The sequence below is a fragment of the Sebastes umbrosus genome, chromosome 4 (assembly GCF_015220745.1).
Source record: "Sebastes umbrosus isolate fSebUmb1 chromosome 4, fSebUmb1.pri, whole genome shotgun sequence".
In the NCBI taxonomy this organism is placed as follows: domain Eukaryota; kingdom Metazoa; phylum Chordata; class Actinopteri; order Perciformes; family Sebastidae; genus Sebastes; species Sebastes umbrosus.
In genome coordinates, this window is record NC_051272.1 from 24526394 (window position 1) to 24550667 (window position 24274).

Here is a 24274-nt window from a genome sequence, read left to right on the forward strand (position 1 = left end):
CTCCAGGGCCGGAGTCTCTGCTGTACTCTGCTCCTCTGCTCCTCTGCTCGCTCCACTCTCACGTTCATGCGCGCACACTACACACTGCAGAAGACTTCGTAGCTCTGAGAATATCTAGTGAATGTGGATGTTTGTGCAGAAATAAATGCTGCAGCTCCTTGGGGACGGGGCTCCGCAGCAAGAAACGTTATCGTCTTCGACCGCGGCCGGGGGAAGACATTGGCACCCGGTCGGAGTCGATAACGTTTCTCTTCCTGCTTCAGCCCCGGAAGCTGAAGCAGGAAAAGCCAATACTAGGATCAGCATTGATTCATGGAGAGACCTTCGTCTGGTCAGCTAACATTACTGCCAAGCAGGTGAAATATAGAGAGATATTGTGGTTTTAGCTGACCTGTGTCGCTTCACTGTTTTGAGCGATGCTCGTTCATGTCTATGTAGAGCGAGCAAGCGCGAGCCAGACGCTGACTTTCGTTGACTTAACGGCCACAGGTCTGAAAGTTACAAACAGTCCCTTGAATTCAAGGCAGAATGATAGGACGACCTTCTCCGCGCCACGGGCACCCCATGCACTGATTGTGATTGAATGTTGTGTTAATGACGTCCGTGCGACCAATCAGGTGATGACAGACAAGGATCATACCATCAAGCAGGGAGGTGCGAGGAGGTGCGCGGCGCGCTGACGGTCTACACGTACAGAGCAGGAGAGAGAGGAGGAGAGAAAGAGAGAGAGGAGTGCGGTGCGCGAATAACAGACCAGATGAGTGAATAATTTAAGTGATATATGTGCACACATACTAATCATCAGGTCAAAACAGCGTTAAATTTGGCTGAATTATAAAAGGCAGAAGTGGCAAAACGAAGAGCCGTTTGGGAGCCGAAAGAGCCGGCTCTTCTTGGTGAGCTGAGCCAAATGATCTGGCTCACTAAAAAGAGCCGGAATTCCCATCATCACTATCTAACTGACGGTGGCGGAAGGGAAGTTGTAGCGGTTTAACGGGCATGAACTGACCTAAAAGACGGTAAGACATCACATTAACGCTAACTTAAGATGTTTAAGGTGTTTAAGATGCAGTGTTGCTGGCTGATACATTCCTCCTCCATCTAAACGCGATGACTAGCAAGCTAGCGTTAGCTTGGATGAACAAACTCTTTGACAAAACAGATGTTCACTTTGCGCCCTCTGCTGGATCAACACCACACATGCAGGAGATACCGGGATGTTTCCTCCTGTTTTATCCATCTAGAGCTGTTTGTTTGGCTTGTTAAGTCTTAAAGAGGACATATCGTGCTCATTTTCTGGTTCATGTTTGTAGTTTGGGTTTCTATTAGAACATGTTTACATGCTTTAAAGGGACTATTTGTAACTTTCAGAAATGGTTGTTAACAGCGACACCTGTGGCCGGTAAGTCAACGAAAGTCAGCGTCGGGATCGCGCTTGCTCGCTCTACATAGACATGAACGAGCATCGCTCAAAACAGTGAGGCGATACACGTCAGCTAAAACCACAATATCACTCTATATTTCACCTGCTTGGCAGCTGACCAGACGAAGGTCTCTCCATGAATCACTGCTGATCCTAGTGTTGACTTTTCCTGCTTCAGCAAAAGCGGGTCGGTGCCGGGGCTGAAGCAGGAAGAAAAACGTTATCGCCACCCGACTGCGCCCGCAGGGAGACACCGGCACCCGGTCGGACACGATAACGTTTCTCGCTGCGGAGCCCCGTCACTTCACAAGACACGGAAAACCTCTGTTGGTCTGGAGGAGCTGCAGCATTTATTTCTGCACAAACGTCCACTGTACATTCACTAGATACTCTCAGAGCTAAACTAACTCTTCTGCAGTGTGTAGTGAGCGCGCATGCTCGTCTAGAGGTGGAGCGAGACAGCGAGAACGCGCGCTGTGTGAGTGAAGACAAGCAGGCAGCGAAGGAGAGACTCCGGCCACACGCGAGCGCGCATATGCGAGCACGCATGGGATCCCGACCCGGTACATTTATACGCAAAAAAAAGCTACAAACAGTCCCTTTAATGTTCAAAAAACACATTATTTTTCTCATGCTGTCTGTCTGAATAAACCTGTATTTACTCTCTGTCTGAAACACTCTGAGTGTGTTCCAATGCGCGTACTTCTGTACTTACACTTACTATTTTGAGTGCATAAGCGCGTTCACACTGTGAAGTACGGCAAAATGCAGTGCACACATCGTAGGCGTAGGCGACGACGTTGGAAACGTAATTTCCACTCTGCTTTAATTTTTTTCTTCAACAAAGCAGGCAGATATTTTGGCGGGTAGTGGGCGGGTAAAACCTGAAGGAGGCAGCAGTGCAACACAAAGGATACCAGCTGCCGTAAGACCCAGAAGGAGAAGAAGATATTTTGGCGGGTGGCGATCCGTGGTGAAATGTTGCGATCGTCATTTCCGGTCAGTGCGCCCCAGAGTATTCCACTTGAGACGACCCTACCCCGTTGAAATTTACGCACTACTCAAGTAAGTACAGAGTGCACACAGTACACTACATTGAAGTGTACTTCAGGAAGTACGTGGATTGGAACACACTCTCTGTTTTAGTGCATTGCAACTTTGCAAGGAAACAGCTTGGGTCCATGTTTACATCCTGTCAATTGATGTTATTCACACACACTGCAACAGGAAATAAACTGGGAAACATTTAGTATGTTTACGTTTAAAACTGTGAAATGGTCTAAATATTGTAAATTTGTGACATCACAAATGGACAGAAATCTTAACGGCTTGTTTCAAACACACAATTTCTGAATACTGGCTGTGTGTATTTCTCCGTATATTGAGAGTTTTGATACTTTCACAGTATTTATATATCACTTAAACCTTTCTTTATAATATAAAAGACATGAAAGTCTCACTTTTTACAATATGGGACCTTTAAAATAAAGCAAGGTTTACTTATGACCTTCATCACAGGTTATGTCCTTAATGTGGACATAAAAATAATCAGATAAGCAAACTCTTTGACAAAGAAAATGGTCACTTTTGTGATGAGTTTATTTGGCTTGTAAAGTCTTAAAATAAAGCAAGGTTTATTCATGACCTTCAATCACAGGTTATGTCCTTAATATGGACATAAACCAAAGACTTGTTTTTCCTTCTCAGATTGTTCATTTGAGTGGCGGTTGTATGTTAAACCACTTAGTTGAGATTCTAGCCCTCTTTAGGACCCCCCTAGAAATGAACATATCCAGTGTTTCACAAGCAAAAAGGAAATGAAAAGAGACAAGTCAGGAAAAGTAATTAACCTTTTGTTTAACAAATATATCTTCTTCTTATTTATCCCATTAGTCACCTTGTGATTCCTCATATTTATCTCTGGACCTGATCCCCCCCAGGTTGGAAGCCACTGAGGCAAAGAGAGACGTGGTTCAATTATGACGCATCAGTTATACCACACAACAGATACTGTGTTAAACAGTGTTGCCTAATTATGATGTGATAAATCATGGAAAGGTCGTCTAACAGACGCTAGACACTTTCAGGTCCAGAGGGTAAAAACAAAAAAAGGCCAGATACACATTGCACCGGGGGGTAAACAAAATTGCAGGGATGCTTAACATGTTTTTGAATGGCTAAACAATTAGAATAGGAAACAATTTTTGTGATATCTTAAGTACAATCTGAAAATGTGCCTTCAAGTAAAAACGACTGCTTCAAAATCCTTAAAATGAAATACGCATGCCCTCTCTTGGTATATTTAACAGTGTATTGTTTCATCACACAAATGTGGCCTTTTTTGACCCATATAGGTCAGTGCATGGATGTCTTCTACTTAATATGTAGTGGTCTCTGCATACCATTGAATTAAATCATCCCATTGTTTTAGGGTGTAACACAAAGAAGGAACAACACTGCTTATTAAGTGCAATTGCTGTCAGAAACAAACAGCAGAATACAGAACAATTTAATACAAAATCAAAATAACTCAGCTGAATATCTATCTGTCTGAATAGCCTGTGCCTAAGGATTGGCCCATTATCTGCAACAGTGTGCAACAGTGCCCCCCCTGTGTCTGGATGTACTTTAAATCCTGTGTTGCTTTTTCTTCTCTCATTTTGAACTGATTTAACTTCTAAAACCATAAGCCTTTTTCATGGAAGGCATTTGAAAAGTCTAAGTAGGAAAAGCACAGGTGTAAAAATGATTACGGTCACAGAGCCATTGATAATGTTATTAGTAACACCTGCGCTTTTCATACTGTGACAAGTCAAAAGGTCTGCGGTGAAAAGGCCTATTTCCGGACTTTCTAAACAGACCGTTTTCACCGCAGACAGTCTGACTAGGCTCTTTTCACATTGCAGGGTAAACACGGGTGTAATTCATAACATTAATTATGGCCCTGATCTATTGAGGTGGGCCAGGGCCCTGGTATATTGTGCATGCTGGCTCACTGCAATAGCTGTGAAACACTAAAATAGAATGGGACCATAATTTATTTCATCAATTACACCTGTGTTGCTATGACATGTCAAAATGACTGCTGTGAAAAGTTGTATAGTAGCTGACATTGCACAACCTCACAGGTGAAAAGGGCCTCTCGTCATGGCAGAAAGCCCAGGTGTAACTAATGACATCAACAATGACTACATTCCATGTGGGTGTCCTCATATGCACCCTTCATTATTGTTATTAATTAAACCTGCTTGTTATGTCTGGTGTGAAAAAAGGTGTGTAGTAGCTGACACTATGCACAGTCACACAGGTGTTTCCTGTTATCTGTGATTGATTAGACCTCGATTAGAGAATGACTATCTCGTCCTCAAAGGCGAAACAAAACAAAAGCCTCAAAAACAGGTCTGTCAAGCACGGTTTGGGTGACTCGGGGCCACAATTCTTGCCAACCACCGCAGGAATCCCTGTTCAGGTCCAATTAACAATACCTCCAGCTTAGTTGTGCATTGCCACATCATTTTTTGGCACAAGTGACTCACAGTGAGTAACTCACTAGTGGCCTGCACCAAGAGAGGAGGCGTAGCAGAAGCCTCCTAGTGAAGATCATTGCTGGCAGGGGGGAAAAAAGCATCTGGCATTACATTACGTTAAAGATGGCTGCACTTCATTAGGGTATGCCCATTCTAGGCCCCTAGTAGACCTTTTTCACAGCAGACATTTTGACACAATAGGAAAAGCACAGGTGTATTTAACATTAATGATGTCTACAATCAGAGGAGGTGCATGCTGGCTCACTGGACTATATTACTGGAACACTTATGGAACTGAGCCATTGTTAATATAATCAATTTCACCTGTGATTTTCCTACTATGACATGTCAAAATGTCTGCTGTGAAAAAGGTCTACTGTACATGCTGGCTCACTGGAATCACTGCCTAGGATACCAATTAAATGCAACAGAGTCCTCATTAATGTGATTAGTAACACGTGCTTTTCGATGCCCTTGGGCATTGGGGAAAAAGAAAGGTAAAAGCTCTTATCAGCCACAAGTGACACAAGTGTTTTACTTCACCTGATTATACCAGTGACATGTAAGTTCTTACAAAAGGCCTTTTTCACGGAAGACATTTTGACATTAGGGCTGCACAATTAATCGAATATTAATCGAGATCACAATTTTGGCTTCCCACAATTAAATGAACATGATTGCCTGCGATATTGACGTTTAAAATGCACGTTCTGCTCATAGAAAACTGCTGCATATCAAATCAAGTGCTTCTTAAACTAACATCCAGCCACCAGCCGGTGATCGAGACGTTTTGGCTTCACTTTTGGGTATCGATATTATCTATACAACCAATGTGTTTATGATTAAATTAAGAGCATAATATTTTTTTTTATCTATCTCTTATGTAGCTTATTTGGCTGTGAAGTGCACCAGATTGAAGCATTTAACTTAAAATGTAGCTAACAAAGGGGTAAGGTGAATATTTCTGTATTTTTTCATATTGCAATATATATACAGTAGCAGAAAAAAATATTGCAATGGCAGTTTTGTCCAACATCGTGCAGCCCTAATTTGTACATTAGCAGGAATGTAGCACAGCATGGAAGTGAAAACAGTGATCTGTTTATTTTAAAGTGAAAGTGCAATAAAAAATATGTTGTCGCTAAAAATCAATGAATAATCGTGATAAAAAATTGTGATATCAATATTAGCAATTTACCATTTTGGCCAAAATTGTGCAGCCCTATTTGACATTTCACAAAAGGAACAGTATATATGTTATAATGAAATTAATGATGGATGAAATAGATTCAGCTGCTTTGATTTTGGGGTCCTTGTGTCGTGATGGTGGCTCACTGAGTATCACGTTGGTGTTGACTCTTGTTGTGAGTTGTTTGGTGGATTGGATGATTGAACTCTCTATCAGTAACTAGGAACAAACAAGACATATATGCAATTTTACACTTTATTCATTTAATACACCGTCAGGAGCCTCAGTAGCGGTGGAAGATCCATACGTAGACACAACAGCCTGGCACCTCCTCCTCATGCTGGTCACCAACCTGGTCACACGTTGCTGTGGGATGGCGTTCCATTCCTCAATCAGGATGCAATTTGGTTTTACGGAACACCAGCTTCAACCTGTCCTATCTTTTTTATACTTTAGTAGTGCACAGCACCCAGCAGGCCCCAGAGCTCAAAACAAGAGTTGATACCAACAGGAGAACACACTGTTTAGCATTGGCAGAGAATTTTGGCAAATTTTACTGTAGGGACCTGCCATTTCGGGTGGCAGACACAGTGAACTGTCTCCCAGAATCCTGGAGGTATGCTCTCCTTGACCACAGGACTCAGCTCAGTCCTCATTGGCTACAGTAACATTTCACCCTGAGGTGTGAAATTCACACAGAACAAAACCAGAGGAATGTCCTTTGTTCCCTCTCTTTCGACTCTTTGCTCTTCACCTCCTGACACAAGCTGACCAGCTGCTGGAGGTGACCCACAGCTCTTTCTATTCTTCATCTTAGCTCTCCAGTCCAGAAGCTGTAGAAACAGCTCTGTTCTGATCAATGGCCTGTTAGGAAACAGCCATTGCAACCAAGGAACCAAACGGCAGACGACGCGAGTGCTCTGCCCTTTTCACCAGCTAACTTCAAGCTATCAAGCGAAGAAGTTAGCACCAAACTAACAGCAAAGACGACCTCTTTGACTTGGAACCACAACTTCAACACATGGAATCACAAACCCTTTTCTTCCATGGATTGGTAACGTACTGGGCCTTAGCATTAGCAATCGCACACAGCTGAGCAAGACTGTCCAACTTTGATTTCTAGAAAGTACTTGTATTGATTTGGTTTAATGTTATTCATTGAGTTTGACTGTGGTGATTTATCTGTATTTGATTTTTGGGTAACTGGCTTCGCCACATCTGATGTGTTTAGTTTATGCTTCACATAGACAAGGTCTTGCATGCAACTAACCATCTTTTCTAACCCACTGCATATCTAACACACATTAAGATCACATACAGAAACTGTGAATTAGTTAAACATAAACATACAGCTTCAGATAATCTTAACCCACACGTCACCCCCCTCTCTGTCCTAGAACAAAGAGGTCATGTGATGACATGCTGACGGCCATCTTTGATTTCGCCATCTTTGATTCCGCCATCTTTGATTCCGCCATCTTTGATTCAGCCATCTTTGTAGTTTTACAGTGCTCGCCATTTTGTTTGTAGGCCATACAGACATTTTGAGACAAGAACCCATCTTGTTTCCCCCCCCCTCTCTCTCTCTCTCTCTCTCTCTCTCACACACACACACACACACACACACACACATGCTTACACACTGTGTTTGGTTTGTTTAGTTTAGTTATTTAGTTAGATTAATATTGTGTTTTGAACCTTTATTATCTTGTAAATAAATGATTGTGGAATATACATGCTGGTCTCTTTAATGTTGCACAAGAGTGAATACTGCCAACCTCTGCTATGTCAAGAATTCCGATATCCTTCAACCTTTACTATCTATTTTGGTTATAGTTATTAATTTAATTATTAATCAACGTTCCAAATTGATAGTTTAGCATATATAATGAGACTATATTAACGTTTTGGTCATTGGTCCCTGATTCCAGGGTGGTGCCCCGTTTATTATTGATGTTTATTGATAATCTTTATTAATAAATAATAATTATATTATTATTTATTAATTATTTTGCTAATAACCAAAACCTACCAAAGTAGAACCCCTACATTACTTTTACTACTCTCGTGCGATAGGGCAAGTTGAAGCTGGTGTTCCGCAAAACCAAGTTGCATCCTGGTTGAAGAATGGAATGCCATGTTCTATTCTCCATGTAACGTCAACATAAGCCTAGGTTTTGTAACATCAATAACATTGTAAGTGGTCAAATTACTGAACATGGGATTGCACATTTAGCTTTGAGTTTTTCCTACATTAATTAAGGTGATTTTTTAGGCCTTTTAACAGACTTTCCAGTGTCCCACATTTCGGACATGACTGTCCCACATTAGAAAATCAAGATTTGAATCTTGGAAAACTTGGCATTAGAGTATTGATATGTCTACCATTTCATTTATGAATGTGATGTTTATTTGTTTTGGTTTGATTAGGGCACATCCTGGGGATTTCAGAGCGGTCCTGGGTTTGGATTTAATCAGGGAATGAAACCAGCACCAGCCACCTGCCAAATACATGGCAATACAATGTTGACTGTGGCAGGTGAAACTTTCAGGTCACCTGCCACCATGGCAGATAGGTTTTCCTTATATTAAGAAATATAATTTTTTAAAAGTAATGCCTAAATCCAAATTGTCAGGGTGCATGATATATATTTAATATTTTTACTGTCCGGTACCGCTGACTCAGTGTTTACAGTACTAAAGCCTTCTAGATAGATTTCAGAAGTGGCCGTTAGAAATGTTCAATAGCCTGCCACAGTGGCAGGTGAGGAAAAAACTTAATTTCAGACCCTGGAGTTAATGTACTGGCTTCATATCACAATATATTCCAGAAATCTGAAATGCAAAAAATGTCCCACATTAGGCTTATTCACCCAATATAAAAAACATGATAGAGGATTGTATCTATTACTGCCCACTCCTATTGGGCTGCATTTGACTGGGGAAGATGTTGATAATATATCCATCATCTGTACATGGAGTATATGGAGTACTGGGTGCAGGGAAATTAGCTTTGAGTGTTTCCTACATTAATCAAGGTGATTTTTAGGCCTTTTAACAGAGTGTCTTTTTACAGACCTTTCAGTGTCCCACATTTCGGACATGACTGTCCCACATTAGAAAATCAAGATTTGTCTGAGAAAACTTGGCATTAGAGTACTGATATGTCTACCATTTCATTTATGAATTTGATGTTTATTTTTTTTTTGGTTTGATTAGGACACATCCTGGGGATTTCAGAGCGGTCCTGGGTTTGGATTCAATGCACTGGGTTCATATCACAATATATTCCAGAAATCTGAAATGCAAAAAATTTCCCACATTAGGCGTATTCACCCAATATATATATATATATATATATATATATATATATATATATATATATAAAAAAACATGATAGAGGATTGTATCTATACTGCCCACTCCTATTGGGCTTGCATTTGACTGGGCAGATGTTGATAATATCATATCCATCATCTGTACATGGAGTATATGGAGTACTGGGTGCAGGGAAATTAGCTTTGAGTGTTTCCTACATTAATCAAGGTGATATTTAGGCCTTATAACAGAGTGTCTTTTTACAGACTTTTCAGTGTCCCACATTTTGGACATGACTGCCCCACATTAGAAAATCAAGATTTGTCTGAGAAAACTTGGCATTAGAGTATTGATATGTCTACCATTTCATTTATGAATTTGATGTTTATTTTTTTTTGGTTTGATTAGGACACATCCTGGGGATTTCAGAGCGGTCCTGGGTTTGGATTCAATGCACTGGGTTCATATCACAATATATTCCAGAAATCTGAAATGCAAAAAATTTCCCACATTAGGCTTATTCACCCAATATATATATATATATATATATAAAAAAAAAACATGATAGAGGATTGTATCTATACTGCCCACTCCTATTGGGCTGCATTTGACTGGGCAGATGTTAATAATATCATATCCATCATCTGTACATGGAGTACATGGAGTACTGGGTGCAGGGAAATTAGCTTTGAGTGTTTCCTACATTAATCAAGGTGATATTTAGGCCTTTTAACAGAGTGTCTTTTTACAGACCTTTCAGTGTCCCACATTTCGGACATGACTGTCCCACATTAGAAAATCAAGATTTGTCTGAGAAAACTTGGCATTAGAGTATTGATATGTCTACCATTTCATTTATGAATTTGATGTTTATTTTTTTTTGGTTTGATTAGGACACATCCTGGGGATTTCAGAGCGGTCCTGGGTTTGGATTCAATGCACTGGGTTCATATCACAATATATTCCAGAAATCTGAAATGCAAAAAATTTCCCACATTAGGCTTATTCACCCAATATATATATATATATATATATATATAAAAACATGATAGAGGATTGTATCTATACTGCCCACTCCTATTGGGCTTGCATTTGACTGGGCAGATGTTGATAATATCATATCCATCATCTGTACATGGAGTACATGGAGTACTGGGTGCAGGGAAACGATCACAGCGTCTGTGATGTCATTTAGGGAGGCTGTTTTGTCCTCATCCAACCCTTTCTATAGCACAAGAGAACATAGTGTATATATCACAGGAGACCTGATGGGGGCGCTGTTTCTTACCGGGGGATTTGTTCAGTCTGTCGGCCACTTTGACTCAAAAAAAGGGGGCAGGCTGTGTGTACAAGTCTGTGCTCCCATTCATGCGCAGTGAATCCAAGCAGACGAGCTGTGTCACATCCTCGTCTAAACAGAAAGCTCTGCTCTCTCTCACACTGATAGATAGAAAGGGTTGGTGAGTAATAAGTCTCCTTTTTTTTTTTGTCTAGGCGTGATCTCGACTCTCTCTCTCTCGTCTAGTTTTGGAAAGTGTGAAAATATGGCTGCAAGAAAAAAAACCTCGACAAGCTAAACGAAAGCTTCTTTGAAAGCTGCTGTCGTTATTTGTGCGATGTTAATGTCAGATTGTTGTATTTCCTTGTCGGCGCAGTGCTCTAAACCTGTGCGGTGTTTACTACATGACGTACAGTACATGTTCTCTCACCTTCGCATGGACATATAGCCAGGCGGCTGTGTGCTTCTTATGGCCTGCAGCAGTCAGAAATTAAGTTCACAGGCAAAATCTTGACTCATCAAGGTCGAAACTAAACCTCAAAGGAAACTTGACTATTGCACTCTCAAATATGTTTTTTTTTCTAACCAGTAGGTTGTACAAAATCTGTTGGAATAGGCCTCTACTGAATATCTGCATCACATTTTTAACCTGGTATGAGCTTTATTATAGTGTGATGATTATGGTCCAGGTAAAGGGCTGGTTGGCACTCCTCCTAACACTTGATCATAAAGTGAATGTAGGCAAAAGTCCAAGTAGAGGTCATCCATTGACAACTAGCTCAGCTCTATAACAATTCAAATCCTATTATTCAATAATAATATGACAGTATAGTATGTCTTGTGATGTTGTGATTAGTAGCTTTAGATATTTAGAAAAAAGCTGTGTAAATGACACCTGCCAGTGAAGGTCAGTAAAAGCTGATTTGTCTTTTTTTTTTTTTTTTTTTTTTTTGTAACAGCATCATAAAAAGCAGCAGACACTTTAAGGTTTATTTACATGCGACTGGTTTGTTTTGATCAATCATTATAATATAGTTTATTGACACACTAGTGCACACACTAGTGACCCCATTTCAACCAGGCCACGTGGGCAGGTTACTTGATCTAACAACCAAAATAAATGTAACCTACACATGCCGAGGAGTGAATGTGTGTGATGATGATGTGGATGATGATGATGTGGATGATGATGATGATGATGTGGTGTTTGCGGTCAGAATCATAATGCAGATAGAGACAGAGAGGTGGTTTACATGATTAACTAACGCTAAAGGCCTGGTTTAGCACCTGCTTTTAACATATTGACTATTATACAATATCCAAAACAAAACAATATGTTTTGGGTGGCTTCATTGTGACCACAATGCCGGCAATAGGAGGATTTGTGCCTCCTATGTTGCCGGTTTTGCCCTGTATCCAAGCGGCGCAGCGCTGCGACCTTTCCCCCAGTTTCTGCAGCACAGGGTGGATCATGTGATGTTGGAAAGTAGCTGGGGGGAGGGGACTGTCTGCTGGCTCAAACACTGTGCTGCTGCTGCTGCTGCTTCTGTGGATGGTGCTTGCTCCTTTTCCGAGGACTGAAAAACGTAGAAAAGGACGTGTCCTGCTTTCAGAGTGCTCTTATTGAATGAAATAAAAATGGACTCTTGCAAAAGAAGAAAAAAAGAGAACACATTGCTTTCCAAAAGAAGAAGCTTTGCAGAGAAACACATTGCTGTGTAGTCTTAGTGAAAAGGAAAGTGAAAACCCTAATACAGCATTACCATGGGATGCCAAACATTAACGTTACTGTGGAAACATCAGTTTTTACATTTAATGTCGTTTTAGGCAGTTGTTATATGTATGCTCATGTGGTGAAGTTATTTCCTACAGCAATTGAAGGCAACATGAAACAGCATCACCAATGCCACAACCAGAGTTTCATCATTCAGGTGATGGTCTGTAGTTAACACATACTGTTGGTTTCCTATACCAGTGATGATCAAATTATTTCAATTTGAAGTGAAGACATGTCTTCTGGGCCTCTAAAACCATAACAAATGCTGTTCATTTTCAACTCAATTCAAACAACTTTATTAATCCCTCTAGGGGCAATTGGTTTGGAGCAGCTATAGAAACATGGATAAAACATAGTGACACACAACAACAATATATGTAAGCTAAAAATATATATAAAATAGGACCCAAAACGATTACTGATGTAAATTATACTAACTAATAAAAATAAACAGACTGAACAAGAACAACAGAAGGATCAGGTTATATTTTGTAGGTTTAAAATGCCTGTTATATACAGTAGGCTATATTACTAGGAAAATAATCACTTACTGTATATTAGGGGTTAGCATTTAATATCACGTAACAACCCAAAAGAGGAATTTCCAAGGATAAAAAAAAAACTTAAGAATTAAGGGGGTTATCTTAAAAAGTATGCCTGAAAATAGTATTCTAATGTATACAACTTGTCGTAGGCCCATCCACATATCATCTAAAGTGGTATAGTATGCTTACCGGATGTGCATAAGAAATAATTAAATCTTAAATGTATTACATATATAGCCAATACCTTTTGTAATGCTAACCACCTTGCCTCAGCTGCACAATCAGTTAATACAAAAAAATACCAATTAAATCTTTATATTAGTAGCCTTGTTAGATCCCTAATTACAAAACACCAAAAATCTGCAGTATTAGATACCATGTAAGGTAAGCATTGACATGAACCACTAAACAAAATATGAGCTTTAGACCAGACTCCCTTTTGATCAAGGTTATTTCCCAGAGCTCCTTTTATTGATAAGATTGTGTGTCAAGAAGTCCTCCACTAAGCTTTCCTTTGCCTCCCCACTCCCTTCTCCTCTTATCTAACAGTTATAACAGAAATAAAATTAACTGAATTCAAATTGCATCCTAACTTTATTTAAACACGTACTAAATAGAATAAAATAGTTTGCCTTGCGTCGGCTCTTTTGTAGTAAAGGATAGGAGATGCCACACCTGCCTAACCAGTTCAGTAATGAGTAACTGTAGCACATCCACAGTCACCTTCCAGTGCATCTCCTTTGGTGTCAGCTTGCAGGGTACAGTTCAGTTGATATAGTAACGAAATAGTAAACATGCACATCCAGCTGATCCATGAAGGTCATCCCTCTGTTCATGGTATTTCCTAATAAAGGACATGCAGCTTTTGTAATTATTAAAATGCTAATAGTTAATAATCATTGTTGCTAAGCATTTTAATGCAGGAAAAAATGTGATGCTTTGGTTGTACTGGTTATACCTGTTTAGTTTCATTGCCAGATCACATGACAGATTTGAGAGAGAAGGCAGATAGCGCTCTGAGACATAGTCTAATGAAAAAGCTCAGTTTTATCTGAGACTAAATCAAAACCAAGTAAAGTTGCAAGCAAGACCAAGATGATACAGAGACGATGAAAAATGTGTTTTCGAGACTACAATATGGGCTTCAATAACTAAGTGGACTCAAGACTTCAGTCCATACTCCTGGACACTACAGTGCTGTAACAGTTTTGCCTCTAAACCTATGTACGGGTCTTCCAAGTAAGCTTGCAGTTATCCATCTAACTCAGGGTTAAATCTACGTCAGTGTTGCTTTCAAATCCAATAAGAATCCTTTCCCAGTCAGTGGCTGGTTCCCTTCAAAGAGCTTAAACTAATTACATTTTTGGGAATTAGGCAACCTGCAGTGCCGTCAAGGAATAATAACTACTGATTTCACAGAAGTGTGTAACAGGAGCTGGTCAAATATGAAAGATTGTTCTGATATTTGCCTGATTGTTGTGATTGAAGTCCATATCCACGTTAGCCTAACTTTGTGATGAATTTACTCGATGGTAATGCCATCCACATAAACATAAAGTGAGGAAAATATTAAAAGAACAATTGCTAAGATGTGGGTGGGTCAATGTTTTTGACCTACATCTTCCATTAACCTTTTAAATGTTTGACATAAACTCCCTCTTCACTAATTGTATTACCTTGCACTTTTCTTACCCTCAGTGACCCTGCACAGTAGTCGCCACCATGGCAGAAGCTCACCAGGCGGTGGCCTTCCAGTTCACCGTATCCCCCGATGGCATCGACCTACATCTGTGCCACGAGGCCCTACGCCAGATCTACCTCTCTGGCCTCCACTCCTGGAAGAAAAGGTTCATTCGCTTCAAGGTGAGAGATCAGTTCGACAAATGGGAGAGCAAAGTCCAGAGGGTTTTCTGTACAGTATGTGGGGAAATTTTCGATGATCTACTGTAAATCTGTCTGTTGGGTAACGTGAACACGCCCACACTGGAAGGTCACTCACTCTCACACAAACTGCCAACAGTGTGACGTCAACTACTGTGTATTCTCTGTGTCCTAGCCTTTGGCCTAGTTGACTGTTTATACACATACTGAGTCACATTTAAACCCAAAACACATGCTATCATATTCACACATTCCTTTTTGTTTATTTTGATTAATGATATCTCACAGAAGTTAGCAGGATTTAAAACACTGTGTTATGAAATCAATTGTTGTATAAACAATATCCTTATAGATAATTTGCTCACTGATGTTTGTAACCATCCATTTGGTTTACCTCTCCATAGAATGGGGTAATGACCGGTGTGTACCCGGGCAGCCCTGGTGGGTTCATGATAGTGGTGGTGTCCTACATGTCCTACAACAAATATCAACAGCTGGATCCCTCTCTGGGGCTGATTGCCAAGCTTGGTCAACACGTACCCATCAGGTAAGGTCACTGATATCAGTAGGTGCCGCCTCTTATGACGTGGCGTTTGTTTTCTTCTTCCAGCAGACCGAGAAAGCAGTAAACCCCTCCGTTATTGGCCCAACATGGAACAGCAAAGCGCTGTATTCATGTCTAGACATAACCATCATGCTAATTTGTTCACAAGTTGGCGCAGTGGTCGAGAGGAAGCCCCTGAACAAATATCCTGGTGATTGTCTGGGTTCTGTAGTAGGAGTTTAGCTAGGAATGATAATAGGCATGGAGGGAATTATTCACTACTGTATGATAAAAAATCGTCTCGACAAATGCACAGCGATGGCATGCATTTCATGAGGTGTCAACTGTTTATGCAGCTCTGCACATGCCTCAGGTATTTACGAGAAAACACGTAGGCCTGTTTTCTCCAGTATCTCCTTCAGTGGCAACTCTAGGTGTAGATACAGATTGTAAAGTAGTTGTAAATTAATTTTTGTTCCAACTGTCCTCCACCACCTCGTTTAGTTTGCTCACTATGTTTATCATGTTTAGTGATAATGTCCATATAAAGCTTTTAATGCTTCTCTTATCAACAGTGCTGAGGATTTTCCCTCAAGTCAAGGACATTGTTTACCACTGTGTCATTAAAGTTATTATTCCTAGAAATGTCTAACATTAGACATTACACAGTACAATCACCTATTTTGTGTGAGGTTAGAACACGTGTTAAGGGATGCAAACTCTGTGAAATTGCAGAAAAGCTCTGTCACTTCTTATGTTTATTAAATGTGTCATCACTGATACTGGCTACACTGAGTAATCAAAGTTTAGGATTTTATCGTTGACAGTTAATCAATCATAGTGTTTGTGTTTGTTTTTTTTAATCCTGTCAAGATAAGTAACATGCATTGTTTATCAGTCATGATTTCTCATGACTTTGGACTGGGCCAAATCTGGCAGCTGCTATATGACATTAACTGTCTTATGTGTCCATTGTGTTGGATTCATCAGTTGCTCAAACTTGTATTACATTGAACACCATATCATCTCATTGTTCTTGGTTTTTTTTCAGTCATAATCCTAATTTACTACATCATAATATAATTTCCCCATACTTTGAAAAAGAAAGTGTTAATTTGCTACTCTTATATTGACCCCGTCTGTGTCTCTGTCCACAGTCGATACATCTCCACAGACAGCCAGAGGATAGTCGGAGGGGTTCTGGTGGGCACGGGCCTGTGGGTCACCATCATCATGATTATGAGGAATGTCCTGAAGAGCCTGTTGTCGTGGCACGGCTGGATGCATGCTCGCCATGGCTCCGTGTCCTGGTCCACTCGTCTGTGGATGGTGAGACAATGAATGTGCTCCTCCTGTACAATTCACTTTAGAGCAGATTTAGACAGGAATGTCTTGTGCTATTTTTTTTCCACATGAGTAAAGAAGAAGAAGTTTATGCCACCTCATATAGAAGACACAGTCGGAACTTTAAAGAGCCAGACGTATGAGAAACATTTATTTAACACAATTCTGGCTAACAAGGGTGTGACTGTTCTTGATTGAAGTGGATATTCTAAATGAAACAGGGGTACCTTTTCATACTGTACAGTGCTGAACTGCACTTAAGTTGTGATACATTATTATGCACTTGTTTCACTTGCTAATTTGATGTAAATTAATTGAAGCCTGCTTTGCATTGCTGTAGGACTTTCACTTCCTTTTGACGCAGACCTTTAAAAAAAAAGTGACAAATATTCAATTTCTTCTTTACTTACAAGACACAGTTCTTGTGTGAAGTGTACAGTATGACATACCATAAGTGCTACTTTGGTCCTTTTTAACAAACAGTTTATTTGTTTACATACCCTGTGAATGTTTACCGTTGAAACATTTTGATCTTTGACTTCCTTCCTTCCGCTTTCCTGTTCTTCTTATCCAGGTATTAGTGAAGGTGTTCTCTGGCAGGAAGCCGATGCTCTACAGTTTCCAGAACTCTCTCCCACGGTTACCTGTTCCCACCATCAAGGACACCTGCGAAAGGGTAATTTCCACCTGGCATGTCACTTCCTGTCTGAAACAGTGCTTTGTGCGCAGTCCTTGTTGTTCATAATGGTCCGAGCTATTGGACTGGAACCCCCGGCGCGAGGGTGCGCGAGCCAAAAATGACGTCATCGCGTATTGTGCGTAAAGTGCGAAGTCTCAGTAGGTTGTCGCGGTGCTTTTGTAACTAGGCGCGTATAAAGGGCTTTTCAGACATGACTGATACAAATAAGATATCTAAGAAATCTCCATTTGAGTAAATATTTTGCCAGCCGAAATCAAATTGTTTACAAGATATTAAACCTTTCAACCTTCATTTTGTTAGAATATATTTGTTGTTCCAAATTTGACTTCTTTCTGTACAGGGATTGAATAAAGGCGATAAAGTAAATCCATGAATATTTGATATGAGTTTTCAGTTAATTAAGTTTCCTTGGAATTCCGTGTTTGGTTTATGGCGTTTTACCGGTACCACTTGTTGACTTCTTGCTTCTTCACAGAATATTTAGTTTGTTAACTCCCTGGCGTTTTGAAGAATACTGCAACGAACAACGCTTTGAGCATAAACAACCTTTGTAGGGATGTCACGAGAACCAATACTTTGGTACCAAGTCGATGCCAAAATTCTAAAAACGTTGACGGTAGTCATTTTTCTGCAATACCGCAGGTACCATAGGTAGTGGGGATCAGGATCAAGATTAACATAATCCTGTCGTCTCAGGGAATATAAAACATTTCCCTGATAATGCTACATTGAGAACAACAAATCCTTGTTGAAATCGGCAGGAGGAAAGCTAGTAAAGTACTCTGTAAAAATGAGTATTGGGTACAATTTTGTTTTTGGCGAGAAACTTGAGGCGGATCATCAGGGATTAATAAAAAAATATCAAAAAACAGTATGCAAATGGTAATAAAGGAGTGTATGTTGAAGTACATGGGATTTATTGTTTTGTTTTTGTTTTTTATCGTGGTATGTAATTGGGTATTGAGAATCGTGGAACTTCACTGGTATTGGTATTGACTACTAAATTTCTGGTATCGTGACATCTCTATGCCTTTGTGCGTGCTCGAAGCCACGGTATCTCGCACGAGTATAAACAAGGCTTTATCTATCAGGGGAGACAGAGTAGATGACTAGTTGTTCTGGCCCATCTGCTCTCTCCTTGTTTAAAACCAACGACCCTTTGCTTCCCTCTTTGTGACTAAGCATTTCTCTGTGTTGACAGTACCTGGAGTCAGTGCGCCCGCTGATGGAGGATGAGCGGTACGAACGGATGGAGGGCTTGACTAAAGACTTTGAGAAGAACCTGGGACCCAGACTGCAGTGGTACCTCAAACTCAAGTCCTGGTGGGCCTCCAACTATGTGAGTTAGAAACAATTCCTCTCCCTTTCTCTCTTCTCCGCTTGGCCTTGAATCAGCTTCGAACTGTCTGAAGAAAATCACTGTGTCTAATAAGGTCACCCTCTTTTCCTTTCTCCCCTCCCTCTCTTTGTGCTGCACAGGTCAGTGACTGGTGGGAAGAGTATATTTACCTTCGTGGCCGTGGACCCATCATGGTCAACAGCAACTATTATGCCATGGTAAGACATCTCTATCTGAGTATCTGTTAGCAAACAATGGCTCAGCCTTTTGTTTAAACGTCAAGCAATAAACATCTGCATGTAGGCTGTGATTCAATCTGAAGGTGTGTGTTTGGTTTTCCAAATTAAAAAGCTTTCAATACTTTAGTGTGAGTGTGACCATTTTGCAGCTCTTTGACTTAAACAGAGCTGTGGAAAGTGGAGCGGTATATACAAAGTGTAATCAAATATGTAATTTTAAAATAGAGTAGTCCCTAGAGCAGCAGAGTAACCTTTGTCACCCCCAGGCACACCAACTGAGGTTTGTTTTTATGTACGACATTTTAAGTGACATATGGTAAAATGAGCTCAAACACTTTTTTTTGTAGCCATACACACTGAAAAAGAATTGTATCTATAAAAAAAAGGTTATCGGCCTGAATAGAGAGGTTGATTGTACAGTTGGTACAGTTGAAGCTTCTTCCTCTTCTACAACTGAACTTCCTGAAATTGAACTCCACTTTCTTCCTGCAACTTTGATTCGAACATTGTCTAGCATTTATTTAGTGAGATTAGATAGATTTCTATTCTTAATTAGCCTTTTGGATAAGAGTATAGAGTATTTTTATGGTGTACCGCTAGTTTTATATTATGTGTGCTAATGTTTTTCTATGTCAGGTAAGGACACACAGTTGACTGCATGAACCCAATGCATCTGTGTCTCAGGGGAACTCATTACAACTGCAGTCTTACAGTCTTGGGATTTGCAGCATCTTGGCTGGCATAGCTACAGTCACTGTGTTGCTATGTGTCTTTACTTTTACTAGTGGGGCAGGTTGATAGCTCCAAATCTGTGTCAGATTTGTGATCATGGACCCAGTGAACTCAACGGGATAACTATCCACCACTGAGGGGTTGATAAGCGGGACTGAAACCAACAGCTCCCTCTGTTTTTATGTGCCTGAATGAGTGAGAGTAGAGTGGACTGTCCCTGCAGCAGGGCAGGCATGAGTCACTGAGTACTGTGGATATGTTTTGACTTTGTGCAATAGATATTATAAATGGGACATTTTACTACGCCAGGCTGCTTTACAGCTTACACAAAAATAGATTTCTGCTTTTGCTTACAAAGCCATATCACAAAACCACTTCTCTCAAAGGAGGTAGACTTGTTATGGGGTCAGTGGAACAACACTGAAATTAAAATAGCCAGTGTTTCCGCAGATAGGTTGACGTTGTAGGCGCTAAAGGGTGCCTTGTGCGGCGGTATCACACGCCGATGGCCGTGACAAATTGTCAGTTTTAGTCACCCTGGGAATGAGAACGGGCTGGTTTTTCAGGACAGTGCGACACGTTGGTTGAAATGTTAGTGATTATTAATTTATTACCATTAATCAAATTTTTTTTCTCTCCAGGATTTCCTGTACGTGTTCCCCACCTCCATCCAGGCTGCCAGGGCAGGTAACGCCATCCATGCTATCATGCTCTACAGGAGGAAACTGGACAGAGCCCAGATCAAACCAGTGAGTACAGAGCTCCTCTGTTTCTTCCTTGTTTCACTTCTTAAATGATTTTGAATGAACTTTGGTTAATCACAGACCTTATGCAAGCTGTGATACTATGTAAATGTTTAACTTTCTCATTTACGATTTATTGATTAATAGCTGTTATCTCAGTTTGTCTTTTAAGTTTACAATGAGAGCTGCTTATCTTTCACAACCGTTTCTTGTGTACTCTTAAAGTAAGTGTGTTACCTCACCAGTGATTGTGTAGATTCCTGATATTCTCCTCAGCTCACTGTGTCTAACTCTGACTTTGAATGAGCTATGCACTGCTGAGCTTTTTGCTTGTTTTGATGGAAGTAGAGCTGTGTGATTAGCGGCAAAGCGAAATCACAAGCATTTTTCTGAAGGCTTAATGAAATAAGGCTCAGTTAATGCTGGTGATTTCACTGACACACATCAGTGTCATCTTTTCCCGCTCCTCTTGTCAGTCCTTCTCCTTTACCAACCTGCATGACGCTTCAGTGCAAATTCTTTTTTTACATTTGCACAATCCTGATTCTACAACATAAATACACACTGATCTCTTAGATCGCAAAGACCCGATTGTATGCATTTAGACAAACACACAATGCATGTGCTCACTCTGTTACACACTCACATTCGGTTGTCTCTGTTTTACTGTTTTGTTCCTTCGCTGTGTCGGACGCTGCGTTAGATATACTTGCTGGCGAACAAGGTTCCTCTGTGTTCGGCTCAATGGGAGCGGATGTTTAACACCACCCGCGTCCCTGGTTTGGAGACAGGTAAGAGGAGGGCACATCTCCGCCGTGCCCTGTGACCCCTAGCTATTGACACGGCAACAGCCATTGGAAACCCTGACTACCAGATTCATTGTCAACAGCACAGCCCTGAAACTACTTCTCATTTGTTAGTTTTATTTTAGGCATCTATTTGGGAGATACATATATTTAAATTTGTTAAGTGTAAATATCTACATTTCAGTACAAATGGTACTGCAAATATCAGGGCTTTGCTGGTGGCATTGAGATTGGCAGACCCCTGGTTTCTGTACCCTGCTCACATCTCTTTCCCTGGCAGCCTTCTCAAGTCCCTTCTCTCCTCCTTAAGATTGCTTATCAAACCAAATCCTCACCACGCTCTCTCTCTCTCCACTTCATCCATGCTCCTGTCCGCGTAGGTGTGTGTGTCTCCTGCCGCTCTCTGGGGGATTTTAGTGAATTAGTTTGTCATCTCTGTGTGTTTGACTCTCCCCTTTTGCTTTTCAGCTCATGCTCCTACACACTATTCCCATGTGCTCAGCCCAATACGAGCAAATGTTCAACAGCAGTCGTGTCCCAGGTGTAGACACAGGTAGAGTCCTTAGCAGTGCCGCCTCCTCCACACTACTACTCCTACTGTACTTCTCCTTGGGACATTTTGTCCATGTGTTTGAATTAGAAAAATAATCTGACCTCCATGAATAAATAATGCATGTGTGAAGGTCTATGCACATTGAAGGACTAATTTGCATGTGTTCTGAAGTCTAGTGTTTGACTTTGAGAACAGCGATAGTGTTAAGGCAAGACCTGGAAATGTCAAACAGTGTTACGCTGGCCTGAATACATAAGTATATATATTTATAAAGGGAATTTATTGGTTTTATTTCCCAGTATGTGTTTATGTAGTTTGAAAGACCACTTTAACTCCGGGCTGGTGCTCCTAGTTAGTTTAGCATCTAAAATGAATAAATGACCTCTGAGGGAGCAGGAAGCCATTCTGCTGCAGACATTTTGTGACGAGCAACTTAAGCAAGAACTTTGTTGAAACTTGGGATTAAGTGCTGTTGTAGAACTAAAATGATATGTAGCATGCACCGTAGCATGTCAGTGTGGACAGCACCTCCTAAAGCATGATATAACACTCAGTCCTATAACCTAGGCGAGGACCAGTTCAGTAGTAAAAAGCCCAAAGCTTGAAGTCTCGGGACAAACACCTTGAGCTGTGATGTCATCTACCATCTGGCTGTAGAGGACAGAAGTGAATTATTTTAAATTAATTGAAATGTATAAGAGAAATAGTGAGATTCAGTGTCGAAAAATGTGACTAATTTCGGATTAAATATAAGTGATACTTTTACAAATTTTAATAAAATACAAATGTTATGATATGAGTTTGAAGTTCACCCGTCAGGTTGTGATAGGTTAAAAATAAAGTGTTAAATAGAACTTATTTCTTAGTGTTTAAAGTAATGGGCTCTCAGTGGTCCGTCCCCATATTGATATTCACATTGCTGGAAGTGTGGGGGCCAAGTGTTACCTGGATGTGAGGTGGTTGTTGTTCTTGTGGTTGGTCCTAGCGTAAGTATCCCCTCCTCTGTCTTGCCTGAAACGAGGGCAATGCTTGTTTGAACACCATGAGCATCACCAAAACAATACCACAACGGTTTATCAAAGATGCAAGTGATGTTTTTGAATTTGTAACTTCTGGTTCGTGCACAGTGCTGTTCAAACAAACATTGCCTCAATTCATTGTATTCTAAACCACCACCCTGTTCCCAAATTACTTTCCCTTTTCATCTCACTTCCCGCACGTCCCATTTCAAGCTGCTTTAGTTTTTGAACCGGATAGTAGTCCCTCCCATCATGTAGTAATTCAGTTGTTGTTTTTTTTTTGCCCCTCAAATTAATGTAAGAAGGATGTCCACAAAAATAAATAAAAAAAACAGCCCTCAACAAAAGTATGTTGCTCTTAACAGAAATCTGTGGATGTTGTGGATATCACATCATTTCACCACTGGGACCAAGATCGGGTTATTAACACTTCTATTGTTCCCCGAGATGAAATGCTGTGACATCCACGCTCCATTCGAACTGCTGCCTTCTTTTTGAGATTTTAATCATATCCATTTTTAATTTTATGATGCACCAGGAGACATGTGCAAACATATAAATCTACTCCCCCTGACTCCAGCCCCAAACACTCCAATTGTCTTTCTCTGTTTTCCCCCTCTTCCTCTCTCTCCTTACCGTTCCTCCCTCTCTCCCAGACATCCTTCAGCACGTGAATGAGAGCAAACACATAGCTGTGTACCACAAGGGACGCTACTTCAAGGTGTGGATGTTTTATGACGGCCGGCTGCTGTTGCCACGGGAGATAGAGCAGCAGATGGAGAGGATCTTGGCCGACAAGTCTGAGCCATTGCCAGGAGAGGAGAAACTAGCCGCACTTACAGCAGGGGACAGGTGGGTGGCATCACTGAGCGAGCTGCAGCCGGTATTGATGAGGCCACACAATTTATACTAGGGCTGCGATCGAAAAGTCTTTTTTGCTTAGGAAGGTTCCTAACGGAGTGAAATGACCCGGAAGTATCTAAGTGGTAGCCATGATAAGAGCTGTTTGAATTCTCTAAATGCAAAGGAAAGGTGCTTCAATGCTTCCTTTATCATCTCCTTTAGCATAGGATACACTGGATCATCCTTTAGCAAAGGAAAGGAGATAATGCCGCCCCACAATTCCTTGCGGCCACAACTTTTAAAGCGACGCACCATTCTGCAGTTCATGAAAAGAAATGATATGCCCATCTCGCATATTTTCAGACAGTCATATACCTCATAAATATGAGTGGGCAGTGACAACCATTTAGTTCTACTTTATTTCTGTTTCTTTCGAAGAGGTAACAAATACCTAAGTAAAAAAACAAAACAAC

General features: G+C 40.6%; 1 protein-coding gene across 4 annotated transcripts in view; it reads left to right on the plus strand.

Annotated features, from left to right (window-relative positions):
• The first annotated feature begins 899 nt into the window (after nucleotides 1–899).
• cpt1ab (carnitine palmitoyltransferase 1Ab (liver)) overlaps nucleotides 900–24274 on the plus strand; it is a 31228-nt gene continuing 7853 nt past the window's right edge. Inside the window, exons 1-10 of one of the 4 annotated variants that reach the window (XM_037767869.1) lie at nucleotides 900–1019; nucleotides 14757–14921; nucleotides 15344–15486; nucleotides 16641–16812; nucleotides 17402–17503; nucleotides 18729–18866; nucleotides 19007–19084; nucleotides 20479–20586; nucleotides 21284–21371; nucleotides 23615–23810. In XM_037767869.1, coding sequence (XP_037623797.1) covers nucleotides 14781–14921; nucleotides 15344–15486; nucleotides 16641–16812; nucleotides 17402–17503; nucleotides 18729–18866; nucleotides 19007–19084; nucleotides 20479–20586; nucleotides 21284–21371; nucleotides 23615–23810 — 1166 coding nt within the window. In that variant the 5' untranslated portion in view covers nucleotides 900–1019; nucleotides 14757–14780. Of the gene's footprint in view, nucleotides 1020–5325; nucleotides 5448–10760; nucleotides 10918–14756; nucleotides 14922–15343; nucleotides 15487–16640; nucleotides 16813–17401; nucleotides 17504–18728; nucleotides 18867–19006; nucleotides 19085–20478; nucleotides 20587–21283; nucleotides 21372–21854; nucleotides 21940–23614; nucleotides 23811–24274 lie in introns of those variants that run through there. The other 3 variants (XM_037767871.1, XM_037767868.1, XM_037767872.1) reach the window with 3 other exon arrangements.